The 19,009-nt window shown below is 43.0% G+C and overlaps 1 protein-coding gene across 15 annotated transcripts in view; it reads left to right on the forward strand.

Annotated features, from left to right (window-relative positions):
- Positions 1-19,009, forward strand: part of SOX6 (SRY-box transcription factor 6) — a 945,693-nt gene that overhangs the window by 798,189 nt on the left and 128,495 nt on the right. For all 15 annotated transcript variants that reach the window (XM_033928339.1, XM_033928344.1, XM_033928338.1 and 12 more), the window contains one exon: positions 8,158-8,304. In XM_033928339.1, the coding sequence (XP_033784230.1) occupies positions 8,158-8,304 (147 nt within the window). The remainder of the gene's footprint in view (positions 1-8,157; positions 8,305-19,009) is intronic.

Below are 19,009 nucleotides of genomic sequence, written 5' to 3' on the forward strand. Positions count from 1 at the left end.
GCGGATACTGCAAAAAAGATCAAAGGCCTATCCTTTCCACTCCCTTCTTCTGACTCCTCTATGGATAGGTCAAGAGCCTCATGCAACTTGTCATGGCTGTGAAGGCTTCATTTGCTTGGAAGGCCAGATAAAATAGCTTGGTTGCCGTGATAGTTTGTTTGAATGCAAAGAGATACGAGCTAATCAGAAGAAATGAATTTTAGAATAGAAACATAGAAATAGACAGCAGATAAAGACCCGAATGGTCCATCCAGTCTGCCCAACCTGATTCAATTTAAATTTTTTTAAATTTTTTTTCTTCTTAGCTATTTCTGGGCAAGAATCCAAAGCTCTGCCTGGTACCCTGCTTGGGTTCCAGCTGCTGAAATCTCCGTAACAATGCATTTGAAACCTGAATTTGCATAGGTTGTCTAAGTAGGAAAAGAGACAATCATCTTGGGTCGTTCACAATTTGCAGGTTATTTTACAAAAGATTCTCTAAACACAATGAGAACAACCAATTTACAAATTAAAATGCATAAAAAGCAGCGGTCACTTGGGGCTCTGCAGTACTTATCCAAGAAAGTGGTGAATGTAACTGTTTTTATGAGGAATGGATTGAAGAGTTTAGTAGTTTTTATGGCTGAGCAGGCTGGATAGTCCATATGATCTTTATCTGCTGTCATTTTCTGTTTTTCTATGTGAGAACGGGCTACTGGGCTTGATGGACCATTGGTCTGACCCAGTAAGACTATTCTTATGTTCTTAGTAGTGAATTTTACAAAACTACATATCCAATAGAAGCAAATTAAGTATCCAAACTCTAAAATACAAACTTTGGGATTTTTTTAATATACAGTGGTACCTTGGAATCCAAACTATCCGAACTTAATTCGTTCCAGAACCTTATTCGAGTTCCCAGCCAATTTATCTCACTGAAAATAATAGAAACTGGATTAATCTGTTCCTTGGCCCCACAAACTCTGCAAGATTGGGCCTACCTGGCAGAAACAGCAAGATCGGGTTCCCCTGGTAGAGACAGTAAAATCGGGCCCACCTGGCAGAGACAGTAAGATCGGGCCCACCTGGCAGAAACAGCAAGATCAGGTTTCCCTGGCAGAGACAGCAAGACAAGGCCCCCCCACCAGCATAGGCAGCAAGATCGGTAACAGGAACTGTAAGCGATGCTCAGCCCAAAGCTTCCCTCCCAGGCGGAAACAGGAAGCTGTGGTTTGAGCAACGCTTGCAGTTCATTCGGGTTCCAAAGCAGCGTTTAGATTCCGGGGCAAAATTTAAGAAAAAAAAAAAGTTGGGATTCCAAGTTGTTCGAATTCTGGGGCATTTGGATTCCGAGGTACCACTGTAGTTCTAAATGCCAGAGAGGTAGGCACAAATGCCTTCAATCAATCCTCAGGTCCAAACGAGTAGTTTGCTAATACCTGTGCTTGCTTGGGAACAGGTGTATTGAACGTGCTGATGGGGAAATTAATAGCATAGCAAGGATGAACAGCTCCCGGGATGGTGGCACCCCTTCCCTCACCTTTTTAACTTCAGCATGAGCAGCCACCAACTTGCCCACATTTGCTTCGGCGCTCTTTTCCTAGGCGCGGGTCCTGGAAGTAACGTCGGAGAGAGTGCCGAAGCCGATGCGGGCAGCAAGTTGGTGGCTCGTGCTGAAGTTGAAAAGGTACGGGGGAAGGGAAGGGGCGTGCGCACGGCAGGGGTAGGAGTGGGAAGAGGGGGCGAAGAAGGAGGAGGAGGGGTGCTGGCACCCTGGGAAAGACGGCATGCGGGGCAGACCGCAACCACTGGGGGAAAATGTTAGATATACATCTATGGTCACTGCAAAATAAGAAATGCCTTTTAAGTCCATGCAGTTCAAACTCAAAACATACCACCTCAAACTGCCTTACAGATTTGAAACAAATTTGCAAGAAACAGGAACGTTCATGTTTAAAATCTGCGGGGCAGCACAAAGAAGAGGAATGATGTAGCTGGAGAAGGAAAGAACAAGTTACCACTGCTGGGGCAAGTTGGAGCAAGAGCTAACGGTTAACACTAGAGATGGGGACATGGGCCTGGAGAATAATGCAGGGTCAGACAGGGGCTAGAGCTGAGGGCTGATGCTGAAGCCGTACTGAAGGCTGAAGACTACTACTGGAGTTGAGGTGCTAGAAAGAGTTAAAGGATGATGCTGGAGTGGGGGTAGAGTTGGGAGAAGACGGCTAGAAGCTGATGCTGTTGTTGGGTGCTGGGCCTTGGAAAAAGGAGCTAGGAGAAGGAGGGGATTGGGATTGGGAGAAGGAGCTGCAGGCTGATGCTAGGGCTGGGGACTAGGAAGAAAAGGCTGTTGGCCGATGCTGGGCTCGGGCACTGGAAGAAAGAAGCTGAGAGACTAAGACTGGGGACTGGAAGAAGTTGCTGGAGGCCGTGAGGAGGAACTGGGGACTGAGAGACAGGGCTAGATGCTGATGCTGGAGATTTGGAGGAGGGGCTGGAAGATGATGCTGGGGATGGTTCTAGGGATTAAATTATTAGGGGGGGAGAAGAGGACACATTCTGTGAGGATGTAGAAGCGGAGGCATATTCGGGGAAAGATGCTAGGAAAAGGGAGAAATAAGAATGGTGGAAAAATCAGGTTAATGAATGCCAAAGAAAGGGGAGGACATAAGGATGCAGGAGAGCAGGAACTTAAACTCTAGGACTGACTGGCAGATCAGAAAAAGACACACTCCAAATACTCAGCCAGTCTTAGAGCCTAAGTGGAGACTCAGGACTTGGGTAGGAATGTGAGTGAGTGGGAACTTGGAGATTAGGTAGAGGGATAGTGGGGACCAAGAAACTGAGCAGAGATTAAGAAGGACATTGGGCACCGGGTGATTTGGTGGGGTTATGGATTGGGTTGGAAAAGTGGTGAGGGGAGATTTTTATAAGGGCATGGAGAGGTTGGGAGGCAGATGAAAGGAACAAAGAGTTATAGAAAGGGTGAGAGACAAAAGGAGGGGGATTGATCTTTGAAGAAAGTGAGAAAAGATAGAAATGGAGGAGGTAAGAGGGGGAATGAGGGCTTAGATAGGTAGACATGCATAGGAAAAGTACTGGAAATGGAAAGGGATTGAGTGGTTGAGAAGTTACTGGTGCTCATATGGGGTGGACGGGCTTGGGAGGAAATAAGTACAAAATTTAGAAATTAGGGACTAAGAAATGGCTAAAAGATGAAGTGGGTAAGAGGCTAGGAAAGGAATGATAGACGAAAGTGGGAAAGGGATGACTACAGAAGTAAGAGTAAGTTGTTAAGTAGGTAAAAAGTAAAAAAAAAAAAGGGGGGGGACTCAAGACTGGAGAGGGACAGAGGGAGGAAATTTTTATATGTAGATAAAAAATGAGCAATGTAGAGATAGAGGAAAAGGGGCGCAGAAAGGAATAGAAAATGGAAATGAGATCCTTAGGAGAGAACCAATCCAACTGGTGTAGGGTATGAGAGTGGCCTTCTGCACTGCTCATATTGCAATACGGACTCCAAGATGAGGGGACAAAAGCCAAAGTTGGCTTGAGCCAGTGCTATCCAATAGCCACTTGACTTTTCTAGCAAAACAGTGAGGCAGCAGTGTTTGAGCACGAACATTTTCCCATCCTGTAACACAAAAAGAAGTTCCTCAGTCGGATCAAGACGTAAGTTGTTTTATCCTCTTCAAGATTATTTTTTATAATCGTCAAACTCTTCTTCCTAATGTTTCATATATTTTATTATGATAACAAAAAGGAATAAAACCCAGAAGTGTGGATCTTTGTGCATCTATAATTAAAATGAAGGACTAAAAGTGTGGCATATAAAGTGATAGTCAATAAGGCCCGGATTCTCTTTGGGACACCGACTTAATTGTTTGAATTGATGCTAAACAACGCGGTAATTGACCGCATTGTTTAAAACCAATTTAAAAAAATAAAATATATATATATATATATTTTTTTTAAAGGCACTGCTACATGATTTCGGGACCGGCGCCTAGGAATGGCTGACGACAAGTGCTGCTTTCAGAATCGTGGCTTGATGGGACCCCCAGGGTTTCACAGGCCTACATTTCCGGTACTGAGGATTCCGTCAGAATAACAGCCAACGGCGCATAGTGACGCTGAAGCAGGGAGTGGGCCTGTTTAGAGGCGGTGCCAGGCTTCAGCGTCACTATGCGCCGCTGGCCATTATTCTGACGGAATCTTCAGTACCGGAAATGTAGGCCTGTGAAACCCTGGGGGTCCCATCAAGCCACGATTCTGGAAGCAGCACCTGTCGGCAGGCGTTTATTAACCTGCTTTTCCCACCATTTTTATTTCTCCCTTTTCTTGACATCTTTCCCTGGATATCCCTCTGCTTCGACACCCTCACAGAATGTGTCCTGCCACGGGAGGCACCGCTTACAGCATTAGCCTCTAAATTCAACATATGGGTGTGTTGAAGATATATTAGATATAATAGTGGTATTCTCATATTGAATTTTGTAATATTTAAATCATAATCAGATATTATAGCTATACTGTATGTTTTCTTTTTTGGCTAGGGTTGGGGGCGGAAGAGGAAAGCAGGGAGATTCTTTCTCATTCTTTGGGCCTCCTTTTTCATCAGGGCTAATCTCTATGAATGCCATGAGCCTTCATTCACAATGGCCTGCTTCTCCCTTCTAGTACAGTCTTTTGAGCATCAGTCTGTGGCCAGGGACCACATACCACAACACCCTAGGGAGGCCGGTGAACGTGCACCATGAGCCTGACTGACAAATGTGTTTGACTGATAACTAGAACTCTCCCTCTTCCTCTGGGGCTATATCATTGCCTCCGTAGGAGCAGGCCTAGCGGTTACAGCAGTGGGCTAACAAGGGAAGACAGAATTTACATCCCATTTCACCCACTGATATTATTGTGATCTTGGACAAGCCACTTCCGCCTCCACTGCATTGGTTACAGCTTACATTGTCAGCCCTCTCAGACAGGAACTATCTTTTATACCTGAACATGTAATTCCCCTTGAATTGGAATTTGGAAAAGACAAGCAATTCAATCAAAAAAATTCAAATCCACTCTTTACCCCTGGCTGGTCTGAGAGCAGAAGCTGGGAGCAGGATGTGAACTCTGATCTCCTACATGGCAGGCCTCCACATGACCACTAAGTCTTCTGTGTGGCCCCACAGCTGTGTGTCTTTCATTGTGTTTTTTCCAGTTCCAGTAAATATAATACAGAACACTTGAAGAAACTGATGTTTGCATTATATGTCAACAGTATACTTGAAATGTTTTTTATTTTCATTAACTTACATGCTACCACAAGATAGCGAGATACTAACAAGACCTCCTGCAAGTCACTGTTATTAATTCCTAAAGCATTTTGGACTGCTATTGTTAAAGTTTTGTGAACCGCTATAGACTTGCGTACATGAGTTTCAAGTGCGCTTGCTTAATTATATGAAGGGGTGTTCTACAGCTGTTTGGAAGTCTCAAACAGAAGAGACGTTAACCTCCGTGTCTCGGTATAAATGACGGGGCCTCTTTACTAAAGTGTGGTACGTTCTTGCACGTATCGTGCTTTCACAAGAAATATTATTGCACGGTAAGTGCAAAGGCTGTGCACTAACCGCTGGAGGTGTGGCCAGCATGTCCCTTATAGTTCCTGCACTAAAAAGTTCCTCAACGGGGATTAGCACAGGTGCAACTAATGCCTCTTCATAAAGCAGTGTGCGATAAGTACCATGTGCTAACTGAAATGTGTAGCCCAACTTCTATACGCATATGTCCTCTCCAGAATGGATTATTGTAACTCCCTATTTAATGGACTAACCAAAAATAATATCAAACGCCTCCAACGGGTCCAAAATGCAGCCATCCGCCTCCTACACAACCTCAATTACCACGATTCCATCTCCCCAGCACTCCATGCTGAACACTGGCTCCCAATTAGCCAACGCTGTATTTTCAAAGCCCTGGCAATTGCCCACAAGAGAATCTATTCCACCACCCCCTCCTACATAAAATCCAAGCTTCCCATCTACAACCCCACTCGCACCCTCCGCTCAAAGTCAGAGATACGCCTATGCACCCCCCCCCCCCCCCCCGGAAGATCCCTGCTCACAGAAACTGCCCACAAACGATCCTACAGCCACTTCATTCCACACCTCTGGAACCAACTCCCCCCCCCAACTCAGACAACAAAACTCATTATTAACATTCCGTAAATCGGTAAAGACCCTCCTCTTCAACTAAAGATCTCTGTTTTCTCCCCCCCTTATGCCCCACCCCTCCTCTCTCCTATCACCTCCCCAAACTCCAGTATAATCCTCTCTTACTCTCTCCACTGACAAATTGTACCTAAACACATATAACTTTACTTAAACTAAACTACTGTATCTCCCCCTTCTCTCATGCTGCTGTATTCTCCCTGTATTTAATTCTCTCCACAATCTATAAGTCCAATCACTAAACCTGTTGTATTACTTATATGTCTAGTTACTCTCCATTGTGTATGTTCAATTGTAGACCGTTCTGAGCTACTGGGAGGACAGGATAAAAATCCAAATAAATAAATAAATATTCTTTACCCATAAGCCACTCAGTCCTATCCCCTAACACAGCATGCAATTAACATGTGTTAGTACACACTAAGGGCCGCTAGATGCTATATATGGCGCTGAAAAAACCCCCACTGAGCGCTATTCTATAAATAGTGCTTAAAGTTAGGCATAATTTACAGAATAGTGCTTATGCCTGGGAACCACGCCTAACTTTGGGTGAGTCCATTTACACCAGGAATCTCAAAGTCCCTCCTTAAGGGCCGCAATCCAGTCGGGTTTTCAGGATTTCCCCTATGAATATGCATTGAAAGCAGTGCATGCACATAGATCTCATGCATATTCATTGGGGAAATCCTGAAAACCCGACTGGATGGCAGCCCTCAAGGAGGGACTTTGAAGCCCCTGATTTACACTAACTGAAATGTGGTGCAAATCCTCGTACCTAAATTAGGAGCAAATCCTCCTTATTCTATAATTACGTGCGTAAATCCAAGGAATGCCACCCATCTGTCCATGATCCTCCCATTTCTGCACCCCCCCCCCTCTTTTGACCAGGTGTAAAATCTGAGCAAATAATCGCACATTACTTTTAATTAAAACAAATTAGTGTCAATAATTGCTTGTTAAGATACCAATTGGCACTAATTGGCTCGTTATTCAATTGAATTGCACCTAAAAATTGAGGATGCGCTCAGATTTGCACACACAATTGTAGTGTTTTTTATAGAATTTGTGGGTAGTTGTCATGGCAGTGCAGTAACAGTATAAGTTTCCTCCTCCCCTTTTTACGAAGCCTCCACAGTATTCTATGAGCGTCAGAGCTAACACCATCGTGGCCGGCGATAAGCCTGGCGTGGCTTCATCAAGGGGGGGGAGGGGTTAATTTCAAACTTCAAAAACCCAACGTTTCACCTAATTACCTGGGGTGTATCATAACACCACTAAAACACACTGAAAGCAACGATCATCTTCATATAAATCCTTTGCCAAGAAAAGATCTACTTGACAGGTCTTTTCCTAAAAGAACTTCCATGAAAACAAAAGCATTAAGGGAAAGGCAATTTTAGGGATAGAGGCGGGCTACAACATCCATCGTCATCAGCATCGCCACCGTGCTCCACTGCTAAGGTAGAGATGTTTTTGCCTTTCCTTTAACACAGAGGGTCTTTTACAAAGGCACGCTAAATGCTTACACGTTCATTATATTATATCGACGTTTTAGCATTTAGCGTGCACTAAATCGACTAGCGCGCCTTAGTATAAGACCCCCTCCCCAGTTTTTGACATAGGTAAGAGGTGTAATGATATCCCTCTGAAGCAGGCGATTAGGTGAAACATGCTGGGCTTTTGAAGTTTGACATTTAATAAATTCTAATTTGTAACCTAGTCTGTACGTTTTGTGGACTCGCTGTTCTGTTTTGGTGACGTATTTTCTGCAGTAGGATGCCACTCTCTTCATATCCGATTGGGCTGTGGTAACATCTACCACGTTAGCTGTTTACCACACTGTAGTGAAAGGGCCCCTTAGTCTCTCAGAATAGTTTACTTAGCATTCTTTAATTAGCCATTAGTCATCTGACTTTTCTATCGTAACATTGGGTCCTGTCTTTCTGTTTTGCAGCAACTCTATGCAGCTCAGTTGGCCAGCATGCAGGTATCACCAGGAGCTAAAATGCCATCGATGCCACAGCTACCCAACACAGCAGCACTCTCACCTACTGGGGTGAAAAGTGAAAAAAGAGGGACCAGCCCAGTAACGCAACTGAAGGTAATAAAATGTCAAGGAAAGGGTATGAAAGTGTTACATTTTTGGACATTGTATTGTGGCACGGTTGAAATATGAACCCTTATCCTACATCAGGGGTTTTTAACCTAGTCCTCGGGACACACTAAACCAGACTGGTTTGCAAGATACTCAAAATGAATATGCATGGGATAAATTTGCCTGTATTGCCTCCATTGTATGCATATCTATTTCATGTATGGGTATCCTGGAAACCTGACCATCTTGGTGCATGCCAAGGATTGGGTTGAGAACCCTTATCCAAGTTTCTTTTCTTTACATGGCACTGAGTTGAACTGCATGTATTTTTTCAACTCAGGTATGATCGGTTCAGCTCAGATCTTTGGTTTTCCAAATCAAACGTTCTCCTTCCTTGACTTGTTTTTGATGTAAGTTGACTCAGATTTGAACACCTTGACAGAAGACGAGAAGGGGAATGAAATATTTCTTGATCTCATTGATTCTTTCACCTTGCAACTCTGTGCATCAAGTTTTTATCTAGCAGGTTCTTCTTGCTTAGTCAGAACCAAGACCTGCTGGGTTAAGTGCCTTGAAACTTCTTTCCTGATGACTTAAAGGTGTCCACTCAGTTCTGATGCCTCTGTTCCTTTTTAGCCTAGCTACTGCAGGAACAGGGGTCACAAAGTACAGTTTATTTCAGAACCCTGGACCTTGAACCGTAAATCTGGGTTTCGCTATTAGGCAATGATTAGGACTCCTTCCTCATTCCCCCCATTCTTCCTTCTGGGAAGTATGACCACTGCCTTGCAACATCCGCAATCCTGCCCAGTCTGGGGAGCTGAAACCAGACCCAGGAGTTGAATGCACAATGCTGAAATTGGATATTTTGACTAGCTCATTGCATTGCTTCTAAGCACTGAAAACCTACTTGATCCTCTTGCTATCTGCCAATCCTCAGTCCCTGTTCATGTATATAGTAGATATCAGGCATTATCATTTCATCCAAAATAGAAGTTCTACCTTAAAATTTCTGGATTTTGAAGCCAGATTAAAGATGACTTAATGCTGGGCAAGGACATGTGAGGAGTAAAACGTAGTCTTTGAACAGTCTCATAAAAGTTTAGCAAAACATGCAAATTTGCAAAACTTAACCGTAGACTTTAATGGAAATTTGTCTACAACAAACAGCAAAACATGATAACAAAACAGGAAATTTCTCAGTTCAAGGGTCAAGGGTTATGGATTTGATATACCGACTTTCTGTGGGTACAATTAACATAGGACTATAAGAATTTCCAGTATCCTGTTTCCAAAAGTGTCCAACCCAGGTCCCAAGTACTTGGCAGAAACCCAAAGAGTAGCAACATTCCAGAGCTGAGATTGTGATGCCATAATGCCTCATTCCACCAATGGCTAAGAGCTAAACTCATCAGTGATGTCACAATGACTTGATTTTCCTATGCTTGGTTCACTTAAAAATTGCCATACTGGGACAGACCAAAGGTCCACCAAACTAGCATCGTGTTTCCAACAGTGGCCAACCCAGGTCCCAAGTTACCTAGCTAGATCCCAAGTAGTAAAACAAGATTGTATGTTGTTTATCCTAGGAATAAGCAGTAGATTTCCCCAACCCATCTCAATAATGGCTTATAAACTTCTCTTTTAGGAAATTATCTAAACCTTTTTTAAACTCTAATAAGCTAACTGCTTTCACCACATTCTCCAGCAACAAATTCCAGAGTTCAATTATTTGTTGAGCAAAGAAATATTTTCTCCGGTTTGTTTTAAATCTACTACTTAGTAACTTTGTCGCATGCCCCCTAGTCTTAGTATTTTTGGAAAGAGTAAACAAGAGATTCACATCTACCTTTTCCTCTGCACTCAGTATTTTATAGACCTCTATCATATCACCCCTGAGCCATCTCTTCTCCAAGCTGAAGAGCCCTAGCTGCTTTAGCCTCTCCTCATAGGAAAGTCGTCCCATGCCTTTATCATTTTTATCACCCTTCTCTATACCTTTTCTAGTTCTGCTATATCTTTTTGGAGATACGGCGACCAGAACTGCATACAGTAGTCAAGGTGCAGCTGTACCAAAGAGCGATATAAGGGCATTATAACATTGTCATCTTTGTTTTCCATTCCTTTCCTGATAATTCCTAATATTCTATTTGTTTTCTTCGCCACCACTGCACACTGAGCTGAGGGTTTCAACGTATTCTCAACGATGACACCTAGATCCTTTTCCTGGGCAGTTTACATATGCTGTATACAGGTACTTTTCTCTGTCCCTAGTGTACTCACAATAAAAGTTGTGTACATGGGGCAATGGAGTGGTTTGCCCAGGGTCACAAGGAGATGCAGTGGGTTCTGCATGTTTTACCTTTTTTTTTGTACCAGGAAGTCTTCTTGTCAGTTTTTCCACACAAAAGTAAATAACTTTTTTTTTTTTTTGCCTATTTTCTTCTTTCCTTTCACTATAAATATTTCAGCATTTCCCTGGTTCCATGAATAATGTTACCCTGGAGAAAATGAACTATCACAGGTTCACTGATTATATGGAACAGAGGGCTGGCTCTCTCACCAGTTTATTTTTCAGGTTTAATCGAATATCCATATGATGAACATAACTGTTTTTGATGCATGCTTAAACAGTACTATTGATTTTACTAAATAGCGGTGTATGTTTACAAACATTATTCATATAATAGAGTGCCAAATCAATTTGTGGAGGCTTCCCACAAAGAAAACATGGTTGGTACTCACAACAGACAGCCATCTGTTATCCCACATTTCATTGTATCTGAGATCTGCCAAAAAAGTAAATAAAAATTGTCTATCATGTAAGTCATAAATATAGACAGATTTTTAATAAGCAGTAATTCAGTTTGTTTACATATAAATGCCAGCCCAGTGCTGTATTGTCTTGGTGTTTTTAAGGGTTGTCAATTGAACTACTTTGAATGGGTGTCTCCTTACAGCAGAATCCCACAGCCAGTCCAGTTTTCAGGAGGCTACAATGGCAGTGTACATGAGTAGCCTGACGGTTAGTGAAGTGGCCTAAAAATAACAGGGGAACTGGATCCCAGCGTAGCTCCTTGTGACCCTGGGCAAATCATTTAGACCTTCTGTGCCCCAGGTACAAAAGCTTAGATTGTGAGAAAGCGCCGGAAATCACACGTAAACCACATTGGTTGTACCACAGAAAGGCAGCATGTCAGATCTTATAATAATAATAATATACTAGATTTCCATATTCAACAAATATTTATCATGCATAGCCGTTGTGGATATGCGAAAATCTGGCTAGCTGCGGAGGTTATCGGGACGAGATGAGAAAACCCTGCTCTACATACTCTGGTTTCTAATTATTTATTTATTAGGATTTAGTTACTGCCTTTTTTGAAGAAATTCACCCAACGCAGGGTACAGCCAAAATAAGCCAGACAATGAGTTGTCAAGTGGTAAAGAGTGCAAAGAGTGAAAAGAGGAAACTGAGAGGGGACATGATCGAAACATTCAAGATATTGAAGGGAATTGACGTAGTGGAGAAAGAGAGATTGTTCACCTTCTCCAAGGTGAAGAGAACCAGAGGGCACTTGCTAAAGTTAAAAGGGGATAGATTCCGTACAAACGTAAGGAAGTTCTTCTTCACCCAGAGAGTGGTAGAAAACCGGAACGCTCTTCCGGAGGCTGTTTTAGGGGAAAACACCCTCCAGGGATTCAAGACAAAGTTAGACAAGTTCCTGCTGAACTGGAACTTACGCAGGTAAGGCTAGACTCAATCAGGGCACTGGTCTTTGACCTCAGGGCCGCAGCGTGAATGGACTGCTGGACTCGATGGACCACTGGTCTGACCCAGCAGTGGCAATTCTTATGTTCTTAAGTATCCTTTGCACAGATACATTTATTGTATTGTTTAAAACCAATGCTGTAACCTGTTGACTTTCGTGCTGTTGTACGAGCAATGATTTTGTCGCGGCTGGACTACTGCAATGTCCTGTACCTGGGAATAACTAAGACCAGGTGATCCAGAACACCGCGATTAGATTGATAACGGAACGTGAAGATATGAGCATATTACCCCATATCTTCGACACTGCATTGGCTACCAGTTGTATTTAGAATCCAATATAAAGCAATTATGCTATGTCATCAATTTCTATGAATTTTAATTTTTATTAAGTTTAACATACTTTACAAGTATAAACTACTTGATACAGAAATACAGTTATGTTCCAAAAGAAAAAGAGCATTTATCATTTTAACATTTAAAGTAAAATTATTATGCAACTTAACTCTTCCTTAGACCTTAATTAAAAGTAGAGGGGAATAAAGAAATTACAGGGAGGAAATTGCTGAAAATAAAAAGAAAAGGCTTAAACGCTACAACCCGGCATTATTCTTGCGCTACACTCCCTCCACTAGAAAAACCTTTAAGATCTAAAAAAAGATCGTAGATGGTCTGGTGTGAAGAACACATATTTTAGACCCATATACTTAATAACACATTTGCATGGATATGCTAAAAGAAAAGTAGCATCTAGTTCCTGCTCTCTCTGAGATCTCCGAGAATCTCGGAGAGAGCAGGAACTAAGGCCTTGAGCATGCGCAGATGCTCAAGGCCCAGCAAAAAGGACGACAGATCTTCAGGCACCGGCATGTTCTGTGCGTTGGTGCTGATGCCGGGTGCCAAATGGGGGGTAAGTGATGTGTTCGGGTGGGTGAAGGGTACGGGGAGGATGTTGGATCGCGGCGGGGGGGGGGCGATGCGAGCGGGGGGGAGGATGCCGGATCACGGAGGGGGGGCGCTCGTACATCGAGGCATGCTCAGTTTCCGAGGCGCCAATTTTGTGAATGTTTTGCTCGTCTTGCAAAACACTCACAAACCGGTGCACTCGTAAACCGAGGTACCACTGTATCCATTTTCTTAACCAGTACCTCCTTGTCCGAAGCCTTCTTTTCCACCTTCACATCTATTTTCTTAATAGCTTCAAAGAGTGTTTCTAGTGTCACTACTGGGGTAGTTGATGTTCCTCCTACTTCTTTGGCGTTCTTCCAACCCAGAGTTCCAGCTGGGGCTGTAGCTCCTCCCAATAGTTGCTCCGGGGTCTCCTGCTCCTCTCCCTCAGGGCCAGACTCCTCACTCTGCGGTCCTGCTGGACACGGAGGCGCAGAGAGAAGCGGCGGCAACAACAATGTCATCAGTTCCAAGAACTCGAGTGCTCCCTCACTCGTGTCCAATGCGGAAGTCTGCCGCCGCGGGATTGTCCAGGTGTCGGCTGGATTCAACGGGTGCAGAAAATGCTGAATCGTCGGCTGGGCTGGAGACGATGTGAGTAGCGGTAGTTGTCCCGCTCTCACGTTCCCCTTCCTCTTAGTATGAGACATATCTTAAAAGTATGTAACAGCCTCCGATTATAGAAAAATTTAGAAGAAAAACACTAAGCTTCTGAGCTCAGCAGAGTTTTGTCCGCCATCTTGAATCCCCTTCCTCAGCATAGCCTATGTCATCAATTTCTATATGGCATGATTCCCAAATTTTTAAAGAGTTTGATGTCTGGTTAACAACCATTAAGATGATTGCGTTCTGAAAATTCAGCACTGTTGAAAACAAAGGCCAATCCCAAATGTGGAAACAAATATTATGACCTTTTCATGTGCAGGAGTAAAACTGTGGCACGGCCTTGTTGGCCAAATTCAGAAATGTAGTGATAGGAGTTCATTCAGGAAACTGCTGAAAACGTAATTATTTGTTGATGCATTTCTTTGAGCATTTGATCTATTGTAAGGATTGACTCTTTCTGCTTTTGCTTTGAACTGTTCTGACCTGTTTCAATATTTTATGTATGTAACTTTATTGTAAACCGTTTTAGAATAAAACGGTATAGAAATAAATAAAATAAACTTAGGCAATAGACAATTTCAGTAATAATAATAATAAAATAACAGAACATATTGTGGCATCAAACCATCTAGGTGTAAATGGGTATATACCTTTTAAAATAAATAAATAAATCTTGATAGCACAGGTATCATATGGTGAGGGCTAAGGGAACTTTTTAAATTCCCATCCCAATATATGGTGGTGTTTCTAATATTGTGTTCTTTGTAAAGTATAAACCATCAAGGCACAGGTGGTGAAATAAAGTTCCAAAGATTTTTTTTTAGGTTTCCAGACAGGTTTTAAATATCTTCCATAGGAATTTTGACATGAGGTTCTGGTTCCAACCACCTGTAATCCAGTGTAGTACATATTCTGTATACTAGACGATTCATTTAACTTTTCAAGAGTCATTTTGAAAGTAAGCGAGGCAATCTGGATCTGTGCCAAACCAGATTTGACACCCCTGCTCTAGGGGGATTCTAAAATTCTGAATACGCCGTCTGCTGGATTGTATACACGGTGCCAAAATTTGTGTGCATATCCAAGATACATGCTCAAAATAATTGACGAACAAGCTCTGAAACCTCGATAATCAGGTGAACTGGAACAGTGACGTAGTAAGGGTCCAGAGAAGAGCGACTAAGATGGTTAAGGGGCTGAAGGAGCTGCCGTACAGCAAAAAATTAGAGAAACTGGGCCTCTTCTCTTTCGAACAGAGGAGATTGAGAGGGGACATGATCGAAACATTCAAGGTACTGAAGGGGATAGACTTAGTAGATAAGGACAGGTTGTTCACCCTCTCCAAGGTAGGGAGAACAAGAGGGCACTCTCTAAAGTTGAAAGGGGATAGATTCCGTACAAACGTAAGGAAGTTCTTCTTCATACAGAGAGTGGTAGAAAGCTGGAACGCTCTTCCGGAGTCTGTCATAGGGGAAAACACCCTCCAAGGATTCAAGACAAAGTTAGACAAGTTTCTGTTGAACAAGAACGTGCGCTGGTAGGGCTAGTCTTAGTTAGGGTGCTGGTCTTAGACCAGAAGGCCGCCGCGTGAGCGGACTGCTGGGTATGATAGACCACTGGTCTGACTCAGCAGTGGCAATTCTTATGTTCTAAGGAGGAGGGGCGAGGGGGTGGTCTGCCCAGGTACCCTCTTGCTCAGGGCACCAGCACCCCTCCTGCCGCACGTGTACCCCGTATCTTTTTGACTTTAGCGCAAGCAGCCACCAACTTGCTGCCCATGTTGGCTTCGGCACTCTCTCTGATGTCACTTCCAGGACCCGCGCCTAGGAAGTAGCAATAGAGAGAGCGGGCAGCGAGTTGGTGGCTGCTCGCGCCAAAGTCAAAAAGGTACGGGGGTAGGGGTGCATGAGCATGGCAAGGGGGTGGGGGAGGGGTGCCAACACCCCCCCCCAGGCGCCGCTCACCCTCGCTACGCCACTGAAAAGGAGCCCTTTAAATTTTGTGCACACATCTGGCGGTGTACTTTTCTATAACACTGGGCACTTATCTCAAAAGGGGGGGAGTGACCATGGGCGCGTCGGAGGCATTTTGGAAGTGTTGCACGTGTAGTTGTAGAATACTGTGTCAGCGTGCCTAACTTGGGCACTTGCATTGACGTGAGGTTTCAACAGGCATAATTCTGATGCCCAAAGTTAAGGAACAGGAATTGGTGCTAAGTGTTTTTCTATGAAAGGGTATGTGCCCATTATAGAACAGTGCTTAGTGACAATTTTTGGGCACCCGTTTTTGAGTGACTATTTATGGAATTACCCCCTTATTTATCCAAACATAAACTAATCATTAACTTTGAGTAGCAATTAATTTTTGAATACAATCAGAAAAAAAAAGCATTTGTTATTCCTAGATGTAGAAAGTTGAAATCTTTAGGCTGAATTCCCCAGCCATCTGGCTCTATGCCCTTCTCAAGATCAATCTCCCAGCTCACTGTGTTCTTTCTGGGTCCCTGCTCACCCCCAAGTAGGGTTACCAGATGTCTGGATTTACCCGGACATGTCCATCCTTTTCCTTCCATCCCTCTTCACCCTCTGTCTTGCCTTCCTCCTCCCACACATTGCTTGATTCCCCATTATCTTTTCACCCTACAGTTTACCCCCTTTCCCAGCTTGCTCTCTAGCTGGCCCTTTCCCTAATCCAGCTTGTTTTCCCCAGAATCTACCTTAAACTGCTCCCTTCTGGGGGTCACATGACGCTGTGAACAGCGAAGGGTATGTTTGCCTAGAGCTGCTTGCAGGTCTCCCATGAATCCACCAAAATCTTATCTGCAATGAATGTTTTGTTGTTGTTGGTCTCAACTTTGAATTGCAGAAAGTCCTTGTATGGACAAGATTAGATAATACTATATTATGTCATTGAAACCTTAAACGAAAGAAAATAATCGGAGCAAGCAAGAAGAAGACACTATTGTGGAATTGCACCGAGGTCTACAAGGCTCCTTACTGGAGATGGTAATAACGGAGCTGACTAAAGCAGTAATCAATGTGCTGGATTCAAGACTTGAGAAACTAACTACCCATATTAATAGTATCCATCGGTTTATTTCTGAATTATCGGGAAGAACAGGAGAACTAGAGTGCCAAATTTTGGCGCTAGAGGATGATGCCCAGAACAGCAATGCTGACCTATAAAACCTGCAGACCAGGCAGCAAAATTACTTGTAGATGACTTAGAAAACCATTCCAGAAGACATAAGGTATGCTTCATTGGTTTTACAGAATCCATCTCAGACCAGCAACTGCTCAGTGTTTTGGAATATTGGATTAAGGATACCTTTCTGGTGGCAGGCTTCACAGACCCAATTTGTCTGGAATGTGCACGCCGATTGGGGTGGCTCTGAGATGGGGCAGTGCATCCCAGAGCTGTGATTGCTAAATTCAACAATTATGAACAGAAAACACACTTGCTCCAAAGCTACAAGCTGGATAGGGATGAGACACACTATAAAGATTATACCATTAGAATTTTTCAGGAATACTCATAGAGAAATGGAAAGCCTATACACAAGTATGTGCCACATTGAGTGAGGAAAAAAAATCAGATTCATGCTACTCTAACCAGCATTGCTCAAAGTTTACCAAGTTGGAAGGTGGCATAGTTTTGATTTGCCAGAAAAAAACCTTGGAGTGCCTCAACACACGCTTCACCACAGTCCAGGAATTCATCTTCTTCAGGCTGATTCTCTCTGTTTTCTTTTTTTTGTATTTCTCCTTGTAGCAATAAAACGTGCTTTCTTCTGTACTTATGGTCGGATAGCTATATTTTGGTTGTATTCAGTATTATAATATCAAACTAAGGACATCTTTATCTCAAATTATGGTCGGAGGTTTGCTTGTGTGACTCACATATCTTGGGTGGTTTAGGTGGAGACCTTCTGAGGCATATTACCTCATGTTACAAGGAACACTATTTAAATCTAGTTCTGGGGATGTTGAGGGGTATGTAATGGGGGAAGGGTGGAAGTTTTATTGACTGTTTTTATATCATGTGTTTTTGCATGTTTCAGACTAATGACTTGCGTGTGCATTTTGGTGACTACTACCTAGGTGGATTTTTATCTTAGGTGAATTTACTAGTGCACTTCTACTGCTGAGTATGGTGTGGCCTCCTTCGGGTGAAAACATATCCATTTGTTATGTTATGGTTATGTGGTTGTGGTTATGGCGACAAACCTTACTTTTTCCAACTTCCTACATGAGTACGAATAAGTATGTATAATTTCATGGACCGTCTCCCATATCTCATCTCCTGTTAAGTGTGGCAAAATTTTATCTATGTTGAAACATCATAAAGCAGATATAACCGGCTTGCAAGAGACATAAACATAAATAATAAAACAAGGTGTAAAATGTCATAATGAAATTCTGCACAATTGCTGGGAAAATATAAAAAAACTCGAGGGGGTGTTCTTTTTTTATACATCACCCTTCAGTATCTTGCAAACTGTGTGCCGCTGCACAGTGGTATGTGCTACGAAGAGATTCTGGGTGTGCCGCAAAAGATTCCAGAATTTATTTTTAAAATTCCTCTCATAAGAAATAATTCATAAAATATATATTCGCTAGACTAGATGATGCGTATGTCATGGATGCAAGAGTCTGTTACTGCTGGCGCTTATCCTCCTCCCCTCCTGCATATCCTGTAAATGTTCGCTAGCACGAGCAGCATCTTCCACCTGCTGCTTGTGCCAACCTCGGCTCCCTTCTGATGTCACTTCCTGTCACAGGACCAGGATGTGACATCAAAAAGGAGACGAGGGCGGTCTGTGCAGCAGGTGGGAGATGCTGCTTGCACCGGCGGACATTTTCAGAAGTATAATTTCAGTTTGCTTCATTTATTGTGCTTGAGCTAAAAATGTTTGCGAGACACTGCTGCACATGGACTTTCACAGTATGTGTACTTTATACTCAGGTTAGAAAAAGGCATTCTCTGGGATTTGATAAGGTTAGAAACATAGAAACATGACAGCAAATAAAGGCCAAATAGCACAATCCAGTTTGTCCATCCGCAGCATCCATTGTCTCCTCCTCTCCCTATTGGCTAAGGCTCTTTACACCTGCATTGTGATGTCATAAAACTTTATGGTTATAGACACTTGATGGCACACAAAAGCCAAAAGGCCCATCCAGTCTGCCCATCCGCAGTAACCATTATCGCTTTCTCTCTGAAAGATCCCACGTGTCCTGCACATTTGGTTTTCAATTATATATACTGTATGTACAATTTTGCCTCTGTATAAAAGAATGGGCAAAGTAGATAGATAATTTTAGTGTGCATGCTTTGCATCTGCTAATTTTCAAAATGGAAATAGTGCAGATAGTTTCCCACTGA

Source organism: Geotrypetes seraphini, chromosome 19 (assembly GCF_902459505.1).
Source record: "Geotrypetes seraphini chromosome 19, aGeoSer1.1, whole genome shotgun sequence".
Taxonomy (NCBI): domain Eukaryota; kingdom Metazoa; phylum Chordata; class Amphibia; order Gymnophiona; family Dermophiidae; genus Geotrypetes; species Geotrypetes seraphini.